Source organism: Ranitomeya imitator, chromosome 1 (assembly GCF_032444005.1).
Source record: "Ranitomeya imitator isolate aRanImi1 chromosome 1, aRanImi1.pri, whole genome shotgun sequence".
Classification (NCBI taxonomy): domain Eukaryota; kingdom Metazoa; phylum Chordata; class Amphibia; order Anura; family Dendrobatidae; genus Ranitomeya; species Ranitomeya imitator.
This window is the reverse complement of record NC_091282.1, coordinates 251,091,388-251,111,618: the sequence shown is the minus strand read 5'-3', so window position 1 is coordinate 251,111,618 and position 20,231 is coordinate 251,091,388. Positions and strand designations below refer to the sequence as shown.

General features: G+C 42.0%; 2 protein-coding genes across 2 annotated transcripts in view; both read right to left on the bottom strand.

Moving 5' to 3' along the window:
* LRRC43 (leucine rich repeat containing 43) overlaps positions 1 to 12,896 on the bottom strand; it is a 96,102-nt gene extending 83,206 nt beyond the window's left edge. Inside the window, exons 1-6 of the mRNA XM_069755531.1 lie at positions 12,764 to 12,896; positions 12,305 to 12,553; positions 8,432 to 8,542; positions 8,207 to 8,346; positions 7,807 to 8,045; positions 4,065 to 4,237 (exon numbers count right to left, since the gene is read on the bottom strand). Of these exons, the coding sequence (XP_069611632.1) occupies positions 4,065 to 4,237; positions 7,807 to 8,045; positions 8,207 to 8,346; positions 8,432 to 8,542; positions 12,305 to 12,553; positions 12,764 to 12,850 (999 nt within the window). The 5' untranslated portion in view covers positions 12,851 to 12,896. The remainder of the gene's footprint in view (positions 1 to 4,064; positions 4,238 to 7,806; positions 8,046 to 8,206; positions 8,347 to 8,431; positions 8,543 to 12,304; positions 12,554 to 12,763) is intronic.
* Positions 12,897 to 16,340: 3,444 nt separating this feature from the next.
* Positions 16,341 to 20,231, bottom strand: part of MLXIP (MLX interacting protein) — a 107,167-nt gene continuing 103,276 nt past the window's right edge. The window contains exon 17 of the mRNA XM_069755524.1: positions 16,341 to 20,137. Within this exon, the coding sequence (XP_069611625.1) occupies positions 20,028 to 20,137 (110 nt within the window). The 3' untranslated portion in view covers positions 16,341 to 20,027. The remainder of the gene's footprint in view (positions 20,138 to 20,231) is intronic.

Sequence of the window (20,231 nt, the reverse complement as noted above, 5' to 3'; positions counted from 1 at the left end):
TATCACGTGTGGTTTGTGTAACCCCTTAATGACCAACAAGACGTCTTTTTACAGACCTGAGATATAAGATAATAGCCTCCCCATACAGGTGACAATCCAGCAGCTGCCGGCTGGACACTATAGCTGACAACTTGCTGCATCAGCCACGATCAGTGTCGGCATCGTCCATATCTGTTGAACCCCTTTAGATGCTGCTGTCAATAGTGACTATATCAATATAAATGGTTAAAGGTGTGGGGGCTTCCTCTGTATCCCCATTGGCACCCTGAGATCATGATTATGTGGTCCTGATGTTTGCCATGGCAGTCCACGGCCAAATAACGGCCTTAGAGTCTGCCGGCTGTAGCGGCCTTTTCAGAAGTTAACAGCATTTAGATGGTAAAAATACACATTTTCATTCCTGTCATGTCACTTTGTATTAATTCCTGAAAAGTACCTGAATGATTGATAAACTACCTGTCAGCATTCATTTTTCAGGATGTCAAGATGTGTTGTTTTTCAAATGGTTTCACTTTTGGGGGTTTGCCAATATATAAGACCCTCAAAGTCACTTCAAACCTGGATAGTTCCCTAAAAAAATAAATTTAAACCTCCTAAAAAGCTAACAAAATAAAATAACAGTTTACAAATGGTACTGATGTAAAGCAGACATGAGGGAAATGTTATTTATTAATGTTTTGCTGTGATATGACCATCTGGATTAAAGGGATAATCATTCAAAGTTTGAAAATTGCTAATTTTTTTTACATTTTTTGTCAAATTTCTGATATGTTTTTATAAACACAAAACATTTCAACCTAAATTTACCAATATCATAAAGTATAATGTGCCACGAACAAAACAATCTCAAAATCACTGGGATATGTTGACGTGTTCCAGAGTTATTACTATGGATCGCCCCCAAGGGCAGTGGGTTACTCGGTACAGGTCCTTCGGTTCACAGGTGGATGTCACGGTGGCTGACCCGGTCCATGGTCCTGGGACGTCCGTTTTAAAAGGGAAAGGTCTTTAAAGGGAATGTTCGTGACGCCACCTGTAGTATTCGGTCAGGGTGACTGACGCTGCTTTAAGGCGTCCGCTGGTTTGATGTTATGGCAGCTTCAGAGCCGCGAAACGCGCGTCGGGGCGTTTTTCTCTTCCGGCGGGACCCCCCTCCTGTGCCCTCCACTGGTAAGCCTATCTCTGATATTTATAACGCTACTATGCACCACATATTATCACCAGCATAGCCTGTTCCTTGGCTATTGTACTGGCCCAGATATATTTAGGCTTGCCTATCACTTTGTTTTCTATGTGGGGCTTTTTTTCTCTATGCCCCCTCTGTTATGGTCTATGTATGGACATGTGGGGGTAACGGGGGGTAGTCCTCCTCTCTGTGCTTGACTGGGTTATGCCCATTTATGAAATGTATGACTATTTTAATATTTTTGTTTTAATAAAGACACTTGTTTAAATTAACTCATACTGTATGCTCCTTCTTCCTCCGGTTCATATATGTATCCTATGGAGCTTATTTGATTTGTCTGGGGGCACCTTATGTTTGTGTGCTCTGGCCCGGACTATCATTATGAAATTGGGATTTTTGTATATATATATACATACTTTTTCCAGGCGTTTTCCACCTCTCTTTTTCCTGTTCATGTGACCCTCACCTGTATTGTATTTTATTACTAAGTCCTTTCTTTTTATCTGCTTTAAATAAAGTTATACCTTTTATGATTTCCTTTTCTTGTGTGTTGCCATTATTTGTAGGTGTTTATTGGAATGATCTCCAGTCAGATCCAGACTGTGGTCTGAAGAGGATGAGGGTACACGGAGCTGCGCCTGCATCCCATGCGGCAGCATCCCAGGAAAGGACACGAAGAGAATTGTGCTGTAGTGAGTGAGAAAATAAGTCATAGCAACAGGAGTGAAACATCAGTGGGAGACCAGCTAGAAGCAGGCTGCCTCCATCTGAAGCGCAGATCCGGTAGCCAGAACACTGAGGGAGTAAAGAGCTCTATGCCGTTACTTCAGAGACTGGCAGGACAGTTAATTCCACGTTAGCTGCCCGACCTTAAGGCTATGTGCACACGTCCGGATTTTTAGCGTTTTTTTTGCGGAATTTCGCTATAAAAACGCTATAATTCCGCATCAAAAACCCTAAAAATATGCATCCTATCATTTAGAATGCATTCCGGATTTTTTGTTCAGATGGATGCGTTTTTTACTGCAAAAAAAATGCATTCCGCAAAAAAAATGGACATGCTCATTCTTTTTGCGGATTTTTTGCGGTTTTCTAAGCCAAAATGACTTTCAGGAAAAAAAAAAAAAAGCAAAAATTCCGCAAAAAATCCGAAAAAAATCCGCGCAAAAAAACGCGCAAAAACCGCGAAAAATCCGCGCGGAAAAAAACGCGATTTTCTGCCAGAATTCTCCGGATTTTGTCAGGAAAAAAACCTGACGTGTGCACATACCCTTATACCTAAGAAGACACAGTGGCAACTTGTGGGGGCCGGGGCGTCTCTAGGGTCCCTATAAAAAGGCTCAGGCCATCAGTCATACGGGTTTGTACTATCCACACCAGCTGGGGGACAGAGAGGAGTAATAACAGTGAGGACCTTATTGGAGCTTATGCAAGTAGGGACCTACTGTGTTACTCTGCGCTAGGGGAAGGCTATTGAATTCCTACTGGGGACTCTGGATTTGCCTTCAGACCGGCCAGACTCTGCCTACCCTGTGGTCCCTACCCTGGACTGTGGATGCTGAAGCCTTCAGTAAAGGTAAAGAGACTGCACCCTTGTGTCCTCGTTATTCACTGCGCCTTGCACCATCCACCATCTACACTCTGGGAAGCCCTGGGAACATACTTCACCTGTAGGAAGGTATACCATCTAGCTGCCATAACATCACCTCAGTGGACCCCTAAGCAGCGTCGGTCACCCTGACCGAATACCACAGGTGGCGTCACGAACACTATCCTATAAACTGTTGTCCTTTTATTGGACGCCCCTCAAAGGGCCACGGACCGGGTCTAGCCACCGTGACATCCCCACCGACTACAGAAGGGGCCCGGTACTGAGTACCCCATTGCCCTGACGTGGGGGCGATCCATATGACATTAGCCAATCAGGTTTTAGTTCATTTTACAGTAAGCGCAATATCTAGCGAGATCCTTTTCTTTGAGACGTATTAAGGCCTCATTCACACGTCCATGTTGCATCAATTTTTTTCACGGATACAAGTGTCTTATCTATGTTGCTATTCACATGTCTTTTTCAGGCAGAGGAAAAGGTTCAAAACAAGTCTATGGGACCATGAACAACAAGCACAGCACACAGATGCCATTCGTGTGCTGTACGTGTTTAAAGCACAATTTAAGCATTTTAGGTTTTTATTTAGTGCTGGAGTGGTGCAACTAATGTAAGTTTGCTGTCCCTAATGTTATACTCACCAGCTGCTGTGTTCTGCTCTTCTCGTTTTGGTCTGGTCATGTGCCGCCATGTTGTGACTCCATCTTCTGACTGACTGGAAGTCAGAGGTAACAGTCATAAGCTGTCATTGTAAGTCTATGAGAGCCTCGTTCTGACTCTCAAACTTACAGTGAATGGTGAATTTTGGCTCGCCCAGTAAACACTGGAGCGATCCAGCTGAAGACCGACCGGAGTGGCGCTGATAAAAGATGAAGACAGCAGCTGGTATAAATATAGGAATAAATATAGTGAGCTGGAGATAGGATGATACTGTTCATAGTGTGATCCATAGTGTGGAGAGTGTGCTTGATACAAAAATGTTAAATGAGGGTAAAGTGGAGACCATTGGATGTAATTATGCAACTTATATGGGAGGGGGCACTAGGCCTCTGTGTGCTTTCTGTGGGGAAGCTTTGGCTGTCACCCTACCAGTAATGGTGGGCTGTAAGTGGCACTTTTGTGAAGGGAGGCACTGGATGTGGCTGGAGACCATCTCTCAGAGTTCAATGTAGCCCTCAAGATAACAAAGGTTGAGCATGAGGCAGTATGACCACCGTAAGTGCAAGCTGGGGTTTCGCATAGTAACTTCAATACTCAGATTTAGGAGCTTACCTGGTTCTGTGTCAGGTCACTGCTGGGCTGATCCTCAATGACTTCATAACATACAGAATAAGTGACTGTAGTTATCGGATAGTCCCCAGAGAGCTGCTGCTCAGTGTGTGGATTTGGAATTCCTTGTACTTTTCCTATACGCACATAAAACTTTGCTTTATTCTCTAGCACTTCTGCAAATAGAAAAATAATTCTATTAAGATATCATTATATTGTTAGAACATAATTTGGATATAATACTTAATTTTATGTAATACATTTAAATATATTTTCCATTAAGAGAAGAAGTATATGTGCCTCGCTAATACAACTACACTGTGTGCACAATTATTTGGCAATTTGTATTTTTGATCAACTACAGAGCTGTCGGCCAATCCAAAAGGTTATTAAACCTGAATATTTAATAAAGGAAGTGAGCGGTTCACTTTCTTAGAAGAATATCTGTGTGCAGAATTGTTGGCCAACTATTAGGCTATGTGCACACGCTGCGGGTTTTGCTGCGGGTCCGCAGCAGCTTTACATGCGTTTACAGTACAATGTAAACCTATGGAAAACGCAATCCGCAGTGCACACGCTGCAGAAAAAAACGCGCGGAAACGCTGCGGGTTACATTCCGCAGCATGTCAATTCTTTGTGCGGATTCCGCAGCAGTTTACACCGGCTCCATAATAGGAATCCACAGGTGTAAAACCGCAGGTGGAATCCGCACAAAATCCGTGGTAAATCTGCAGGTAAAACGCAGTGCCTTTTACCTGCGGATTTCTAAAATCCGTTGCAGAAAAATCCACAGAGCTCCATTCTACGTGTGCACATACATAATAATTCTGCACACTAAGGGTAACTAAATGAAAATTTTCCCATTTCAATTGTTTATTTTCATCTGTTAAAGTCAGAATAACCACCAAACAACTCAAAATGTACAAAAATACATTTCTGACAAAAAAAAAAACAATATGTCAGTGATGTACCCAATATAGCCGCCCCTTCTTTTCAATAACAGACATAAGCCTTCCATCCATGGAGTCTGTGAGTTTCTTAATCTGTTGATGATCAACTTTATGTGAAGCACCAATGACAGCCTCCCAGTCACTGTTCAGAGCGGTGTACGGTCTTCCTTCACTGTAAATCTCCCATTTAAGAAGGGCCCACAGGTTCTCCTCAGGGTTTATGTCAAGTGAGGAAGGGAACCATATCATTATTCTTTAATCTTTAAAGCCTTTACTAGCAGCCAAGCGGTGGAGTGCTTCGATGCATGCCATGGAGCATTGTCCTGCATAAAAATATTTTTATTTATTTATTTTGATTTTAAATGCAGACTTTCCCTGTGCCACTGCTTGTAGAAAGTATCTTCTAAAACTGGGGTAGGTTTGAGAATTTATTTTGAATCCATCGTCAATCTGAAAATGTTCAGCTCATCCAGCATATATCAGTATCCCACCCCCACCTTGCTGGCGTCTGAGTCCAAGTGGAGTTCTGTGCCCATTACTTGTTCAGCCACTGGCCCATCCATCTGTAGTATCAAGAATCACTCATCTCATTAGTCCATAAAACGCTTGAAAAATCTGTCTTCAGATATTTCTCTGCCCAGTCTTAAAGTAAAAAAAACAAACGCTACATACTTACCTACCGCTGTCTGTCCCCAGCCGCGCCGTACCGCGCCGGGCAGCCGGAAAGCAGAGCGGTGACGTCACCGCTCTGCTTTCCGGCCGCTGTGCTCACAGCCAGAGCAGAGAAGCACAGCGCTGGGGACAGACAGCGGTAGGTAAGTATGTAGCGTTTGTTTTTTTTACTTTAACGATGGTAACCAGGGTAAACATCGGGTTACTAAGCGTGGCCCTGCGCTTAGTAACCCGATGTTTACCCTGGTTACCAGCGAAGACATCGCTGAATCGGTGTCACACACACCGATTCAGCGATGTCAGCGGGGAGTCCAGCGACGAAACAAAGTTCTGGACTTTCTTCCCCGACCAGCGACAGCACAGCAGGGGCCTGATCGCTGCTGCCTGTCACACTGGACGATATCGCTAGCCAGGACGCTGCAACGTCACGGATCGCTAGCGATATCGTCTAGTGTGACGGTACCTTTAGTGAAATCTTTTTTGACCAATTTTGCCTGAGGAAAACAAGCGGCCCAATAATTCTGCACACCTTGTTAAAAGGTGCAATCTCCTCAGGCCTCATCCTCCCTCATTACACAAATACACATCACCTGATCTGTTTCATCCAATAAGCATTCAAGTTTATACAGCTTGGAGGTGAAAAATCTGCATAAAAATTATATGGTCAAAATACTCACTTGTGTAATAATTGTGCGCACAGTGTAGTTATAAAATTAGACTGGGAAACTTGCTAATTACTACAGTATAGTAAATTGTATCATAATATCACCTTCCAGTTTCAGAAAACTCCTGTACCGAGGCAAAATTTAAAACCAAAAAACAAAGAAACCTGTGCTTCACTCATCCTTCATGGTTCCAAAGCTCTGCTGGCACTCTTGGTGTCCGATGTTGTCTGTAGCACTGATGTTACATCTACAGCGTTGCTGCTAATCAGTGAGCTCAGTTGCTCTGCCTGTATGGTAGGCATGGGCCCTGAACTCACCAATATGCTTATCACCTATCTTTTTTACTGGCACAGACCTGCAGTTTCCATTTGTCTGTAATAAGCAACTCATCTTCTAAATTGGTGCTGTTCACATGAAAATGCTGCTGCAACAGTGTATAATCATCTCTACAAGCAATTGTCCAGTATATATATTGTATAATATTGCTGATCTGCTTTTAACCATTTGTCTGCTGCAAGCATAACAAGTTCTTGTCTGCTATACTGGTGTTTTTCACACAACATTACTGCTGCAACAAGTATGGTATCTAGTTTGCATGTTCATCAGTTCTGTTTGCAGTAAACGATTTGCTTGCCATTTGCCTACATCTTTGACACTGACCGTTTGTTTGCTGCGAATCTTGGGATGACTATACTTCAGTTCCTCTGTTTGTCCACACCACTGGCTCTATGATTTCTCGAGTTTCCAGCTCCACGTTTCTGCCTGCATACCCTGCAGTCCTAATACACAACATGTCCAGGCAAGTCCTGCCGGCTTGGCCATCACCTTTGGACATTGTTGCTTAGGCTACGTTCAGACTAGCGTTGCGCGCCGCTGCTTCGGCGACGCAACGCACGACGCACTAGGACTGCAGCCTGGGAGAAGCTCCTGAGCTCGGTCAGCACAATACAGTGCAGGAGAGAGATTTGCCTCTGGCCACTGTCCGACCAGCGTGCAGAATCTCTTTGGCTACGTTCAGACTAGCGTTGCGCGCCGCTGCGTCGGCGACGCAACGCACGACGCACACAAAAACGCGGCAAAACGCACGCAAAAACGCTGCATTTTGCGACGTGTGCGTCGTTTTTTGCCGAAAATCGGACGCAAGAAAAATGCAACTTGTTGCGTTTTCTTGGTCCGACGCTAGTGGCAAAAAAGATGCAAGTGTTGCAAAATGCAACACACAAAAACGCATGCGTCCCCCATGTTAAACATAGGGGCGCATGACGCGTGCGTCGCCGCTGCGTCGCCCGACGCTAAGGCGACGTACACTAGCAGAACGCTAGTGTGAACGTAGCCTTACCCTGACCCATAACTTAGTGAATCCACCTCACCAGTAAAGCCTGTTGCATTTTGATACATTTTTCCTGTTATACTTTGCAAACATGGTAAGTATGAGCCATAGGTCATTAAGCATCTCACCTTTCTTTTTTGACAGTCCACTGAATTTATATTTTTCATCTGGTAATATTAAAATATCATCCAGAACGCATAGCTTTGGAAGAAAATCTATAGTGTAGCCTCTATATGAGGTGATAAATGTCAGAGGATTTCCTTGTAGCACCAGAATGCGAAGATTTTGTAAAGTAGAGATTGGGGTGACTACTTTAAAGAGATCAGTGAGGTCATTAAAACTAAGATCAAGAGAAACCAAATTTGGCCTAGAAAAAAAATATACAAAAGGAAATCATAGTTTTGGTTAAAATGTTTAACAACACTCAAAATATGTGTAATACGAATCATAGAATGTTAATACTTAATATATTAAGTATCTCCTCTCTGATAACAAAAATGTAATCATCTATAAACCAAAGTGTCCTACCAGATATCCACAGTAAGGAATATACTCTCTGAGGAGCACTGAATTCTGTTGTAGGCAAGTCCTAAATGCTGCAATAATGGAGGTGGATTTATACTTAGATCTTTTAAGCTTGAAATATGGTTAGAACATAGCTCCAAAATCTGAAACAAATAACAGTATAAATATCTGTTATTTCTTACTGTGATGAAACCTTTATTAGCCACAGAAGGTCATTAGTATGTTCACCTTAAGATTTCTTGGAAGATTACCAGAATGCACCGTCTTTAATTTATTGGCACTCAACACAAGTTCTTCAAGGTTCTGAAATCTAATCAGTTGTGCATCTACTTCAGTTACCTGTGAAGAGGCAAGGGAAATAAAAGTTTAAGAATTTGAGCAGCACAGGTCATTCAACCAAGATGTGCAAGTGATCACTACTAGGTCAGATTCAAAAGGCCGCATGGAAACAGGACAGATGAGTCCGCAAAATGGACAAATCCATGTGCAGCTCCGACTGTATGTCGGTCTGGTGCCAGAGCTTTAATAGGCTCCTTTCACATTGTGCTTTCACCCGCGTTCCTTGGTCCCGTCGGAGTGTGCGTCCAGACCCCCTCAGAAGGGGATTCAGACGTATGAGCCGAGGGGGTCATAGACAATGGTGCTGACAGTCATCGTGTGCTTGGACGTGCATAGTTTTTGGGCGGATACACCCAATGGAGAAGGACTCCAAGACGTAGTAGACTGAGTGTCCACTTCCAGTCATGCACCTGTTCAAGAATCAGGAACGTCTCACTCCACTACATTTCCTAATCAAGACTGATGAAGAAATCACTGGTCTTGATGAATCTGAGCCCCATAGACTCTGATCCAACAACAGCCAGGTCAAATCCTGATTAAGGCTATGTGCACACGTTGCGGATTTTTTCGCAATGTTTTTGCCAAATCCACAGGTAAACTGTACTGCGGATTACTCACGGATTTACCGTGGTTTTTGTGCGGATTCCACCTGCGGTTTTACACCTGCCGATTCCTATTATGGAGCAGGTGTAAACCGCTGCGGAATCCGCACAAAGAATTGACATGCTACGGAAAAAACACCTCTGCGTTTCCATGCGTTTTTTCCGCAGCATGTGCACTGCGGATTTTGTTTTCCATGGTACTGTAAATTCATGGAAAGCAGCTGCAGATCCGCAGCCTCATGAAAGATGCCTAAATGTCACCTGGGAACGAACATGCTCCAAATAAAGCATTTATGTTTGGGATGACCAGACACAGTTTGGAATAGTACTTAAGATTGATCAGTAATTTTAACCCCTTCATGACCTTGCAATTTCCTGTTTTCCTGTTTTTTTTTGCACACTTGTTTTTTTCCATAAAGTTTTATTTTTTCTGTCCCCATAGCCATTTGAGGGCTTGAATTCTTGAGAGAGAAATTGTACTTTTGAATGACACCATTCATTTTATTATGTGATGCACTGGACATTCCCCAAAAAGTGAAATCCCACAGCTGCTATGTTTATTTATTTTTTTTCTTATGATGTTCACTATATGGTAAAACTGACCTGGTAATAGGATTCCCCAGGTCAGTATAAGTACGCAGATACCAAACATGCATAGGTTTGTTGGGTTATTCTTTTTTTTTATATAAAGGGATGAAAAAAAATGTGGATTTTCCATGATCCGTAGCGTTTTCATTTTTCAGGATGTTGCTGTGATTATTTTTTTGCGCCCTGAGTTGACGTTTTTATTGATACCATTTTTGGTTAGATACAAGGTTTCACTTCTTATTGCAATGTTGCAGCTGGTCCTTACCTGCCTAGGCCTCCAAACAAATGCACAGGATGCAGTGGACCAATATAGTTAAGATGGAGGTAACCCAGGTGCAAGAATACCGATGAGGCAACCACTCTCGGCCTACCAATTCATGGAGGGGGCGATTGCTTGGTATATTAATGCACAACAAAGAATTGTATGGGGCGCTGTTAACCTGGATGCTGTGCATTGCCATAGTGTGAACAGCCTAGAAGTTACACCCTTCTATTAAATCAGGCGGGCTGCCCAGCGCTATCCAAATACATCCCATGTGAACAGACACCACAGTTTACAAGACAGAAAGGACCCAACTGCACCCTGAAAAAAGTGCAAAAAACACATATAAAAATGTGAGGTATAGTTAATATTTTGGCCAAAATACGTAAGCTCGTAACCCCCGTCACAGATTGGTAAGCTGTGAGTGGTTGCCTCATCTGTATTTCTGCACTTGTGTTACCTCCATCTTAACTATATCGGTCCGCTGCATCCTGTTAGTGCATATGTTTGGAGGCCTGGGCAGGTAAGAATTAGTGATGAGCGACTATACTCGTTACTCGGGATTTCCTGAGCACGCTCGGGTGTCCTCCGAGTATTTTTTAGTGCTCAGAGATTTAGTTTTCATCGCCTCAGCTGAATGATTTACAGCTACTAGCCAGGCTAAGTACATGTGGGGGTTGCCTGGTTGCTAGGGAATCCCCACATGTAATCAAGCTGGCTAGTAGCTGTAAATCATCAAGCTGAGGCGATGAAAACTAAATCTCCGAACACTAAAAAATACTCAGAGGACACCCGAGATCACTAGTAAGGATCTCTGCCTTTTTGCTGTATTTTTGGATTTTCAAGTCCTTTTTTGTGCTATTGCGGTTTAATTTTGCAGCTGCCCAAAAACTTAATTCTGGCATTTTCAGTTTTTTTTTTTTTTTATTTCTTCACGCAGTTTACCGATCGGATTAATTTATTTTATATTTTCATAGGTCAGACTTTTATGAACGCAGCGATACCAAATGTGCATTTTTTTTAAATAGTTTTATTTTTAATGGGGCAAAATGCGGGTTATTTGAACTTCTGTATAGCAGAAATCATAATGGCCTGCATTTACAGGAGGATCGCGATGACAGGAACAGGGGTCATCAGCAGACCCCTGGCTGTCATGATAACCCATCGGCGCCCCACGATCACGGGACAAGGACACTGATGGGTGGGATAAGCGATGCACTGCCAGCTGGGGCATGTTAAATTCCACTGACAAGTGACTGACAGAGGGATTTAACTGGTTAACAGCTGCGGGCTAAAAGCTTTGAGACTGGAGCAAATTTTGGTTTTCACAATGTTTTCTTTTTCAGTGTTTTAGAGCTTTTAGTCAAATGTTTCTATGGTTTCTGAAATATAATTGTAAGCATTTCATTAGTATGTAGCATGCTGAATATCAGAACCAAAATTTGTCAGTCTCCAAAGTTTTGACCACAACTGTAGTTTCCTGATTTTTTAGGCAGTCTAAATAGGCTGCCAATTAACTGGAATGAGCAAAATGATTTTTTTGTTTGCACAAAAGATCATCGTTCTCAACAACGCATCGTCCGGTGTAACCTTTGTAATTTATTGCTTTTACTGAATGTCAATAGTATAGATTATGCCCTTAAGGTTGAACAATCTAATAAGAAATGTAATTTAAACAATTATACCAATAACCAAAAATTTGAGCCTAAAGGTGACCCAGTCGTTAGCACTGTTGTTTTATAGTTCTGGGGTCCTAAGTTCTATCTCCACCAAGAACATATGCAATGAGTTTGCATGTTCTTCCCGTGTTTAGGTTTTCTCCATTTTCCGCCAACACTCCAAAGACCTACTGATAGGAAATGTAGACTGTGAGCTCCAATGAGGACAGATGAGTGTGAAGTGCTGTGGTAATGAATGGCACTATACAATCGACAAAAATAAATATAAAATTATAAAAAGGCAATTGACTTTTTAAAATATAAAACGTTGCAAGAAACATCCATTGTGTGCTCTCTTTCTTGCTGAGCTACTATGCAATATAATAAACTGTGGGACTACCATATTAGAAGCCACAACACCTTCTAGGAGGTCACACGGCTAAAAGGGCCTATGGCCACCAACAAGTAGGTGCAATTAGTTATCACTGTGGATGATGAAATGGAGCAATGGGCAACTGCATTCAGAGGATTCGAAAACCCAGGAAGGAGGCATCGCTGACAGTGGGTGGAAGTTTTAACAATGAAACATCGGACAGTGTAGGGGTCCTAATATGGGACCATCATTCAATACAGATTACACATATCCACCCACCTCTTTATCAACTACTCTGAGCTGTTTGAAGTAAGAACAGATGAACTGATCAGTGAGGTTTTCTGGACATTTGGTTGCAAGTTCCCTCAGGTGCTGAACTTCAGAATTGAACTTGTCATTAGGTTCCCATGGTGAGCCTGGCTGCTTCAGGAGATCCCGAAGAGTGTCCTGGGTCTCCAAATCTAGGTCACTGTCATCCCAATAGGTGTCTGGAGAAGGTCTTTTTGCAGCTAGATGGTGAGAATTGTTCTAAGCAGAAGTATAAACTTACGATTAATCTCAACAAGGGCACAGGTTGGCATAGATGGATAATAAAGAGACCCTTGATTCATTCTCACAGCTCAACAGACCAAGTGACTAGAATATACAGCAGGTCATCACTTTGTATAAATGGAAAGGGAGAAGCAAACCAGAACCACAGGGATGAGGACATTATAGATGAAGGATGTGAGGAATTACCCAGCTCCCGGTACCGCAAGGAAAGGATCTCAAGCACAGAGCTTCCAGCTGCTGTCTCACAGCCTCAGACACGGTGATGGGATCCATGAGGACATCTCAGCACTGTCACCAATACTGGAACAGAGAGCAACGTGTGTACAAGATTCTACAGGAACATTCTTAGTTGCCTGGAGACAGCATTCTGTTGCTTGGTAACCACACAATATCCTGTTGGGCCAGTACTGAAGTTTCTTTGTATTCTTGGCTTTTACATGATCTTGGCCAGACCATATGATGTACACAGTAAAATACGGAATAATTTGGGCTGATGTTCCTACAGTAGCATTTGCATCTAGAAACACCACAGGACTAACATGGTCTAGTCATAACCCTTCAACAATAGCTGCATGTCCCAGTGGTTCATCAGTAGTGAAGTATAGGTAGCGGATACACCATGGATTTTATATCCAGATTTGAGCATTACAGTTAAATTAGACAATCAAATCAAATCTCACCCAAACTCTACAGCAAGAAATCAGCGTGGAAATAATCTGGTGGTGTGCATTTTAGATCTGCAACATGTGAAGGTATTGTGCAGATTTTACTGCAATGCATGGGGTGAAATCCACAGCAAATTCTGCAGCGAACTCCCCCCCCCCCCCCCCCCCAATTTCCCTGAAGAATATATTCTGACAGAATGGTTGCAAGAATTTACTACTGGCTCATTCATTATGCACATGACATGCTGCAGAAACCTCATTTATATCCATGGAGGAAAGCTGCAGAGGTAATGAATATTCCAGATATGAATGAAAGGTTGCAGCAAAAGGAATATCTTTTGTTATTAATCCTCCACCTACCTACCAATCTCTTAAACAGAATCTGTCAGCAGGATTTCACTCCCCAAACTATATATGCATGTAATTCTAATAAAAGTCTAGCAATACCTTTACATGGCCGGTCCTTTCCTCCATTATTGAGAAATCCATCTTAGAGGCTTCGGATCTACAGTAGCTCTTCAGCCTATCACTCTGACAGTATTCCCCGGCATCTCCTGCTTGTCCGAAGATGCCTTTGCCTGAAGTCACACAGCACGAAGGTTATCAAAGAGGAGGAGGCGGTGCTTGGCTGAGAATAGAGCTGGAGTGACAGAGGCTTCAGATCTAAAATAGCTCTTAAGCCTCATTTGCATATCAATTCAAACACCGATTTCCCAGTAATAGACTTGTGTTTGAAAGAGCTGCATGCCTATATAGTTTGGGGTGTGAATCCTGCTGACAGTTTCCTTTTCTTTCAGTTGAGACAAGCCATTTCAAAAAGGAATCCCAGTTGATTTTTATCTTGGGAACTCAAGGCCAAATCAGTAGCAATGTTAAGGTACCGTTACACTAAACGACTTCCCAACGATCACGACCAGCGATACGACCTGGCCGTGATTGTTGGTAAGTCGTTGTGTGGTCGCTGGGGAGCTGTCACACAGACAGCTCTCTCCAGCGACCAACGATCAGGGGAAAGATTTCGGCATTGTTGAAACTGTCTTCAACGATGCCGAAGTCCCCGGGTAACCAGGGTAAATATCGGGTTACTAAGCGCAGGGCCACGCTTAGTAACCCGATATTTACCCTGGTTACCATTGTAAAAGTAAAAAAAAAAAAAATACAGTACATACTCACATTCCGATGTCTGTCACGGCCCCCGTCAGCTTCCCGCACTGACTGTCAGCGCCGGCCGTAAAGCAGAGCACAGCGGTGACGTCACCGCTGTGCTCTGCTTTACGGCCGGCGCTGACAGTCAGTGCGGGAAGCTGACGGCAGTGGACGTGACAGACATCGGAATGTGAGTATGTACTGTTTTTGTTTTTTTTTTACTTTTACAATGGTAACCAGGGTAAATATCGGGTTACTAAGCGCGGCCCTGCGCTTAGTAACCCGATGTTTACCCTGGTTACAAGTGAACACATCGCTGGATCAGCGTCACACACGCCGATCCAGCGATGACAGCGGGTGATCAGCAACCAAAAAAAAGGTCCTGATCATTCCCCAGCGACCAACGATCTCCCAGCAGGGGCCTGATCGTTGGTCGCTGTCACACAACGATTTTGTTAACGATATCGTTGCTACGTCACAAAAAGCGTGACGTTGCAACGATATCGTTAACGAAATCGTTATGTGTGAAGGTACCTTTAGCCTCTACTCTGCAGGGAACGATTTCCACAAGATTACCAAATGTGTCTGCAGGAATTTAGATCCTTTGTGTCGTAAACAACATTTGTGAAGTGAAGCACTGACATCAGAGAAGGCCTAGTTGACAATTGATGTTCCAATTTATACAGAAAGGATAAGGACAACAAACAAGGTATTTTATTTTACTTTGTTTTATTTAATATGCTGCACAGGCGTGTACTACGGAGGATAGAGAATGAACTTCAATCCAATATTGCGGCCAGCATGCAGCTAGCGGGTAAGGAAAGGGTGAATCAAACACCCGAAAACTCAGCCCATATGACCGAAAACCGGTCCCGCCAAATTCAGGTGACAGGTTCCCTTTAAGACATCCGCCAAACCAAGACTGATCATCCTGCCAGATAATGAAATTAGCTTTATCAAATCAAGTATTGCTGTAGTCTGTTTGCAGCTGGATGTGGATGATGAAGTGGTAGTGTGCAGCGGTTGTGTAGTCCGCTTTGTTGCAGAGCGGTTGCTCCTAGACACACAGGGACTGATTCATCAAGTAGTTTTCAGGTGCAAAAACTTGTAATGTTGCTCATATTAGCAACTTTTTGCATTTTTATGCCAGGCCCGCCAACTATTTTATAAAGTGGGACAAGCTAGCATGAATTCTGAATAAAGTAGGGCAGACTGACATACTATTCTGTTAGTTAATTTGGCACATCTTACTCCAGTCCTGATGAATCTGGCCCATACACTAAGGCCGGGATCACACACAGCGAGATACGGCCGAGTCTCGCAGGTTAAAACCTAGCTCTGGCACCGGCACTCCAGAGTGGAGCGTGTGGCCACATAGCAATACATGGAGCTGCACGCTGGTGGCGGTGCCAGAGCTTGGTTTTGACCTACGAGACTCGGCCGTATCTCGCTGTAGTGTGACTCCAGCCTTACACAAATAATAGCAGATGAAGGCAATCAGAAGTGTCAAGAACTGTCTTGCAGAAAAGATGTCATCCAATGCGGTTGTCCCATGGTGTGAAAGGTCAGCATTCTGAATTCAGGGTCTTTTTTTTCCCATAAGGGACATAACAGCTTGACTATGGTGGATACCTTTTATAGACACTTTATATACCATCCATGATCTATTGGATCATTTCCTGCAAAATAATTTTGAGGGAGGAACGAAACCTTCTTACTCTGTCCATTACTAGAGTTTGGTAATACGAGGCACAGCTTATACTGACGGCAAAGGTAGACGTGGCACTAGGATCCTGGTACCTAGTGGGCGTTAGGGTTTCTCTGTTTTACAATCCAACATTATAAATGGGAAGTGAAGCTCCAGCTACAGACTGAGGCCTCGGAGCTTCAAATTATATTTTTACAACACATGTAAAAATTCCTCTATACTAAATTCAATTCAAAACAACAACTCAGAATATCAAACGTTTATTGCTTTATTCCGCGGCTGGTAAACATTACACCCATGCATGGGACTACAAATTCCATCAGCAATAGACTGTTATATATAGAGTGTTCATCTTTAACCTTGTGCGAAGGTTTATAAAATGAAAAAAAAAAAAAAAAAAAAGACATAAGAATGGGAAATGCCACGAAAGGTAGTTATTGCAAAAAAAATTAAATAAAAAGAAAAAAAAAAATTTTCAGCAACAGTCCAAGAGTAAAATATTACAAAGTTTGTCTCTTATACTGTGCAGCTAATTGTATATATTTTACACATACACGTATCATCCACACATGTAAAACACAGAGGTAAAAATTAGGGGTGCAGTATCTAAAGGAACAACAAAAAAAAAAACATGCTTTACACCAAAAATGGAGGCATTGCACGTTTGTCTATTAGTTTTTGTGTCCTTCTATAACGGAAGCCTGAGGAACCACTTATGGGGCCACATTTACAGAAGAGCAAACATACCTTCAATGTATAAATCGCCTTTTGTGGGTTTCTTTTCTTGCTCGGCTTTAAAATGGAAACAACTTCACTTGAAAATGATTCTAGACCTTAAAAAGGACCCATCCCGCTTGTTTTGTATCTGGTACACATGCTTAGATTAGCCAGACAACCCTTTATCCCATACAAGCCCTTAAAAAATGCTTAACACTGTATCCTACATCTTATGATAGTTTATCAGCCATTTAAACTTGCATTAACATAGTTACTTTATCCCCTGAAATGCTGCAAGTACAAAAAAAACAAGTTTATATAATAAAACATTATTGACCAATTTATTGTTTCATTTCCAAATCCCCATTAATAAATCAAGCAAAGCCGAGAAATGGACAAATACATAAGATTCCGTAAAATCTGAGCACCAGGAATAACTTTGCATTGAAAGTATTTTTAGATTGTGCCAGATGTTAAACATACACCCTTTGTGAAATAATCATCCATTTACAGGGAAGGCTTAAAGGGGATTCCCATAAACAAAATAAGTCGCCTATAGACAGTATAGGTGATCAAAGGCCTGACTGCTGATACCTCGCCATTCACAAGAATGATGATTCTCATTGTAGTTCAATTTAGGGTCCACTAGGTACATTTAATACTGTTTTATTTAATTTGTGGGTAAATATAGTCTTTTTATATTCATTATTAAAAGTTATTTTTTAGGGATCTCTGTTTTCTTGTTGTGGTTGATATACAAGAATGATGATCCCATAGTCCCTTCTTGCGTGACTGGTGCAGTACTGAGCATGTGTGTCAACTGCTTTATTGGTCACACATGCTCACTACCACTCCACTCACACGGTTACGTTTTATGTCCCATAATTACAAAGGGGGTTCAGCTACGGAGACCCTCACCAATCATACATATCTATGGATCGGTAAGATATTTTGTTTACAGAACAAGCCCTTTAACACGAGTTCTTTTGATATGGAAGAAACATTTTGTCATGTTCATTTAAGTAAAAGAAAATGTTTCTGGGTCCGTAAAGGACCATTAGCGGCTCGCTTTGTACATCATTAGTCTCATACTGTAAACCAAGCTTAGACCAGTCCAGGAGGTATTTTACTGGATCCAGCAGAGCCTATTGGAATGCAGGCGATAGTCTAATGAAACGGGGTCTGACATACAGCACGTACCAATATTTTAGGTATTTTGGGAGATCGAACAAAAAAGTTGAACATTAAAAGTAGTAACAATGTAACCACATGACTTTTTTTTTTTTTAACTATAAATACAATTTAAAATCAACTCAACTTTCCCCATGAAAAGTTTGGCAACAGTTCCCCCCCAAAAAAATAAAAAAAATAAGAAGTGACACTGGCCAGGCATGCAGCAGTCTGTAAGAACATCATGTAACATACATTTCTTAAAAAAGTAAAATAAAATACTCATTCCAAGCTTATATTTGAGCTTGCCTTGACGGCAATGGAGAGGCAGAATAGCAGAAACCTCAGCAAATCTTCATTTACTACCATCACAGTGTTACCGTAATAGAGCATGTAAACCCTAGATTCATTAAAAAAAAAAAATGTCCTGGCATGACACTTCATTGCAAAATCATTTCGAAAATTTATACAAGCTAGCGAAAACCTGAGTCAATTAACATGTAACATAAAACCTAATGTGTGATTGCGAATCTAATACTGAAAGATGTTCAGTTCTTTTATTACACAGCAGTGAATGAAAAACACCAATAAGCTCTACAGAACAGTCCCAATAATGCGATGGCTTGAAGAATGTCTGTGCTAGTGTCCCTATGACAGCACTTCTTGGCCTTTTCTTTGACAGTTATCACAAGGGCACAGGGCCTGATAACAAGCAAATAGAATGACGGCGGGTTTAAAATGGCTGACTTGCGGGCGTTATGACTGCCAATCAGCTACATATTTGGTGGTCGATAAATAGGCAGACTGCATATCCCATGCACACAGAATAATTTGTAGAAAATTGTTCTCGGCAGCACATCATCCTGTGTAAACAGTATAAGTGCTGCCGAGAACAAGGATTTTTTTTTTCTAAGCTAGTGAAAAGATAATTTAACATTTTGCTTGTTTGCCATGTGACTGGCAGCCTGTCTATGTTGCCTGATTATTGGAAAGCAAGCTTTCCTAAGATCGTTCCTGATAATCGTGCAGTGTAAATGTATCCTTAGGCTGCATTCACATGTCTGCGTGTTACTCGGACCAGCCAAGGTCTCGCTAACCTAAACTTGACAGCATTCATATATGCCTTTAAAACTTATAAAGTTCAGCTAAGGAGACCAGAGGACACAGTCCGTGAATCGCAGTCCGTATACGGACCATCACACACCGCTGTGTTAATGAGGCCTTAGTAGCAAAGGTAAGACAATGGGAGGGCTATTGACCCCATAGGGGACTGCAAGGGAAAATAAGTACAGACATTAGGACGCAAGAACAGAAGTTCTAATAGTAACCAGTTCTACCGTTATTGGCTTCTAACTTCTACCTCTGAAAACTTGTCATGGAATAAAGCGGTTCATAAGCATTACACAGCCGTCAGCTGAACCAACATACAGACAGCCATCACTTCAGAACCCCCCAACTACGAGCATGTTCAGCCAAACTATTTTTTCTTTTTAGTTGATCAAGAGGGTAACTAATTAATAATCCACAAAGCGATACTCTTCTCCAGTAAAAATAAAAATAGGAAAATGACAAAAACAAAACAAAAAAAAACCACACTAAACTATATCCCATCCTCGAAATGTAGACATTCTACTTTTAAACCTCCCATTACATAGAACTTGTGGGCATTCTGTTTCCATCACTACGGACCATATCATGACCACAAAACTTTAAATACATTGGCTTTAAGGGTGCAATAAAAACAAAAATCTTTAGCAATTACATCACAAAAATGTATTTCCCTTTGACTATCAGAAGCTCGACGTCCACTTTATCAGCTTTGTTGCAGTGGTCAGTGCAAAAGGTTTCCAGTCATGTCTGCTCTTTGTAGAAGAGATGCCTTACAAGATCACCAAGACAGGGATTCCCTGACTGCAGCCGACGACCAACCACCGGTGGTGTCAACGTGGATGCTCAGGCAGAGTGTTGAAAGACGTCTCACGGAGAGCAATGCAGGGTAACAGCACAAGCTTTCCTCTCCACTTAGGGAGAAGTTCATCCGTTATCAAGTCTTGCTGTTCGTAGTGACAGCTTGTTTGGCTTGTTCCGGCAAACTTAATGGATCCGATAAGATGGACGTTGTCGTGCTCAGATAACGCAATGTCTTTAGCACCACTGAGGGAGAGATGAAGATTTGGAAGATGAAATCAGTATAGTCATTTTGTTGTAGTATAGTTATTGATAAAATATTAAAACTGTGAAAACATTA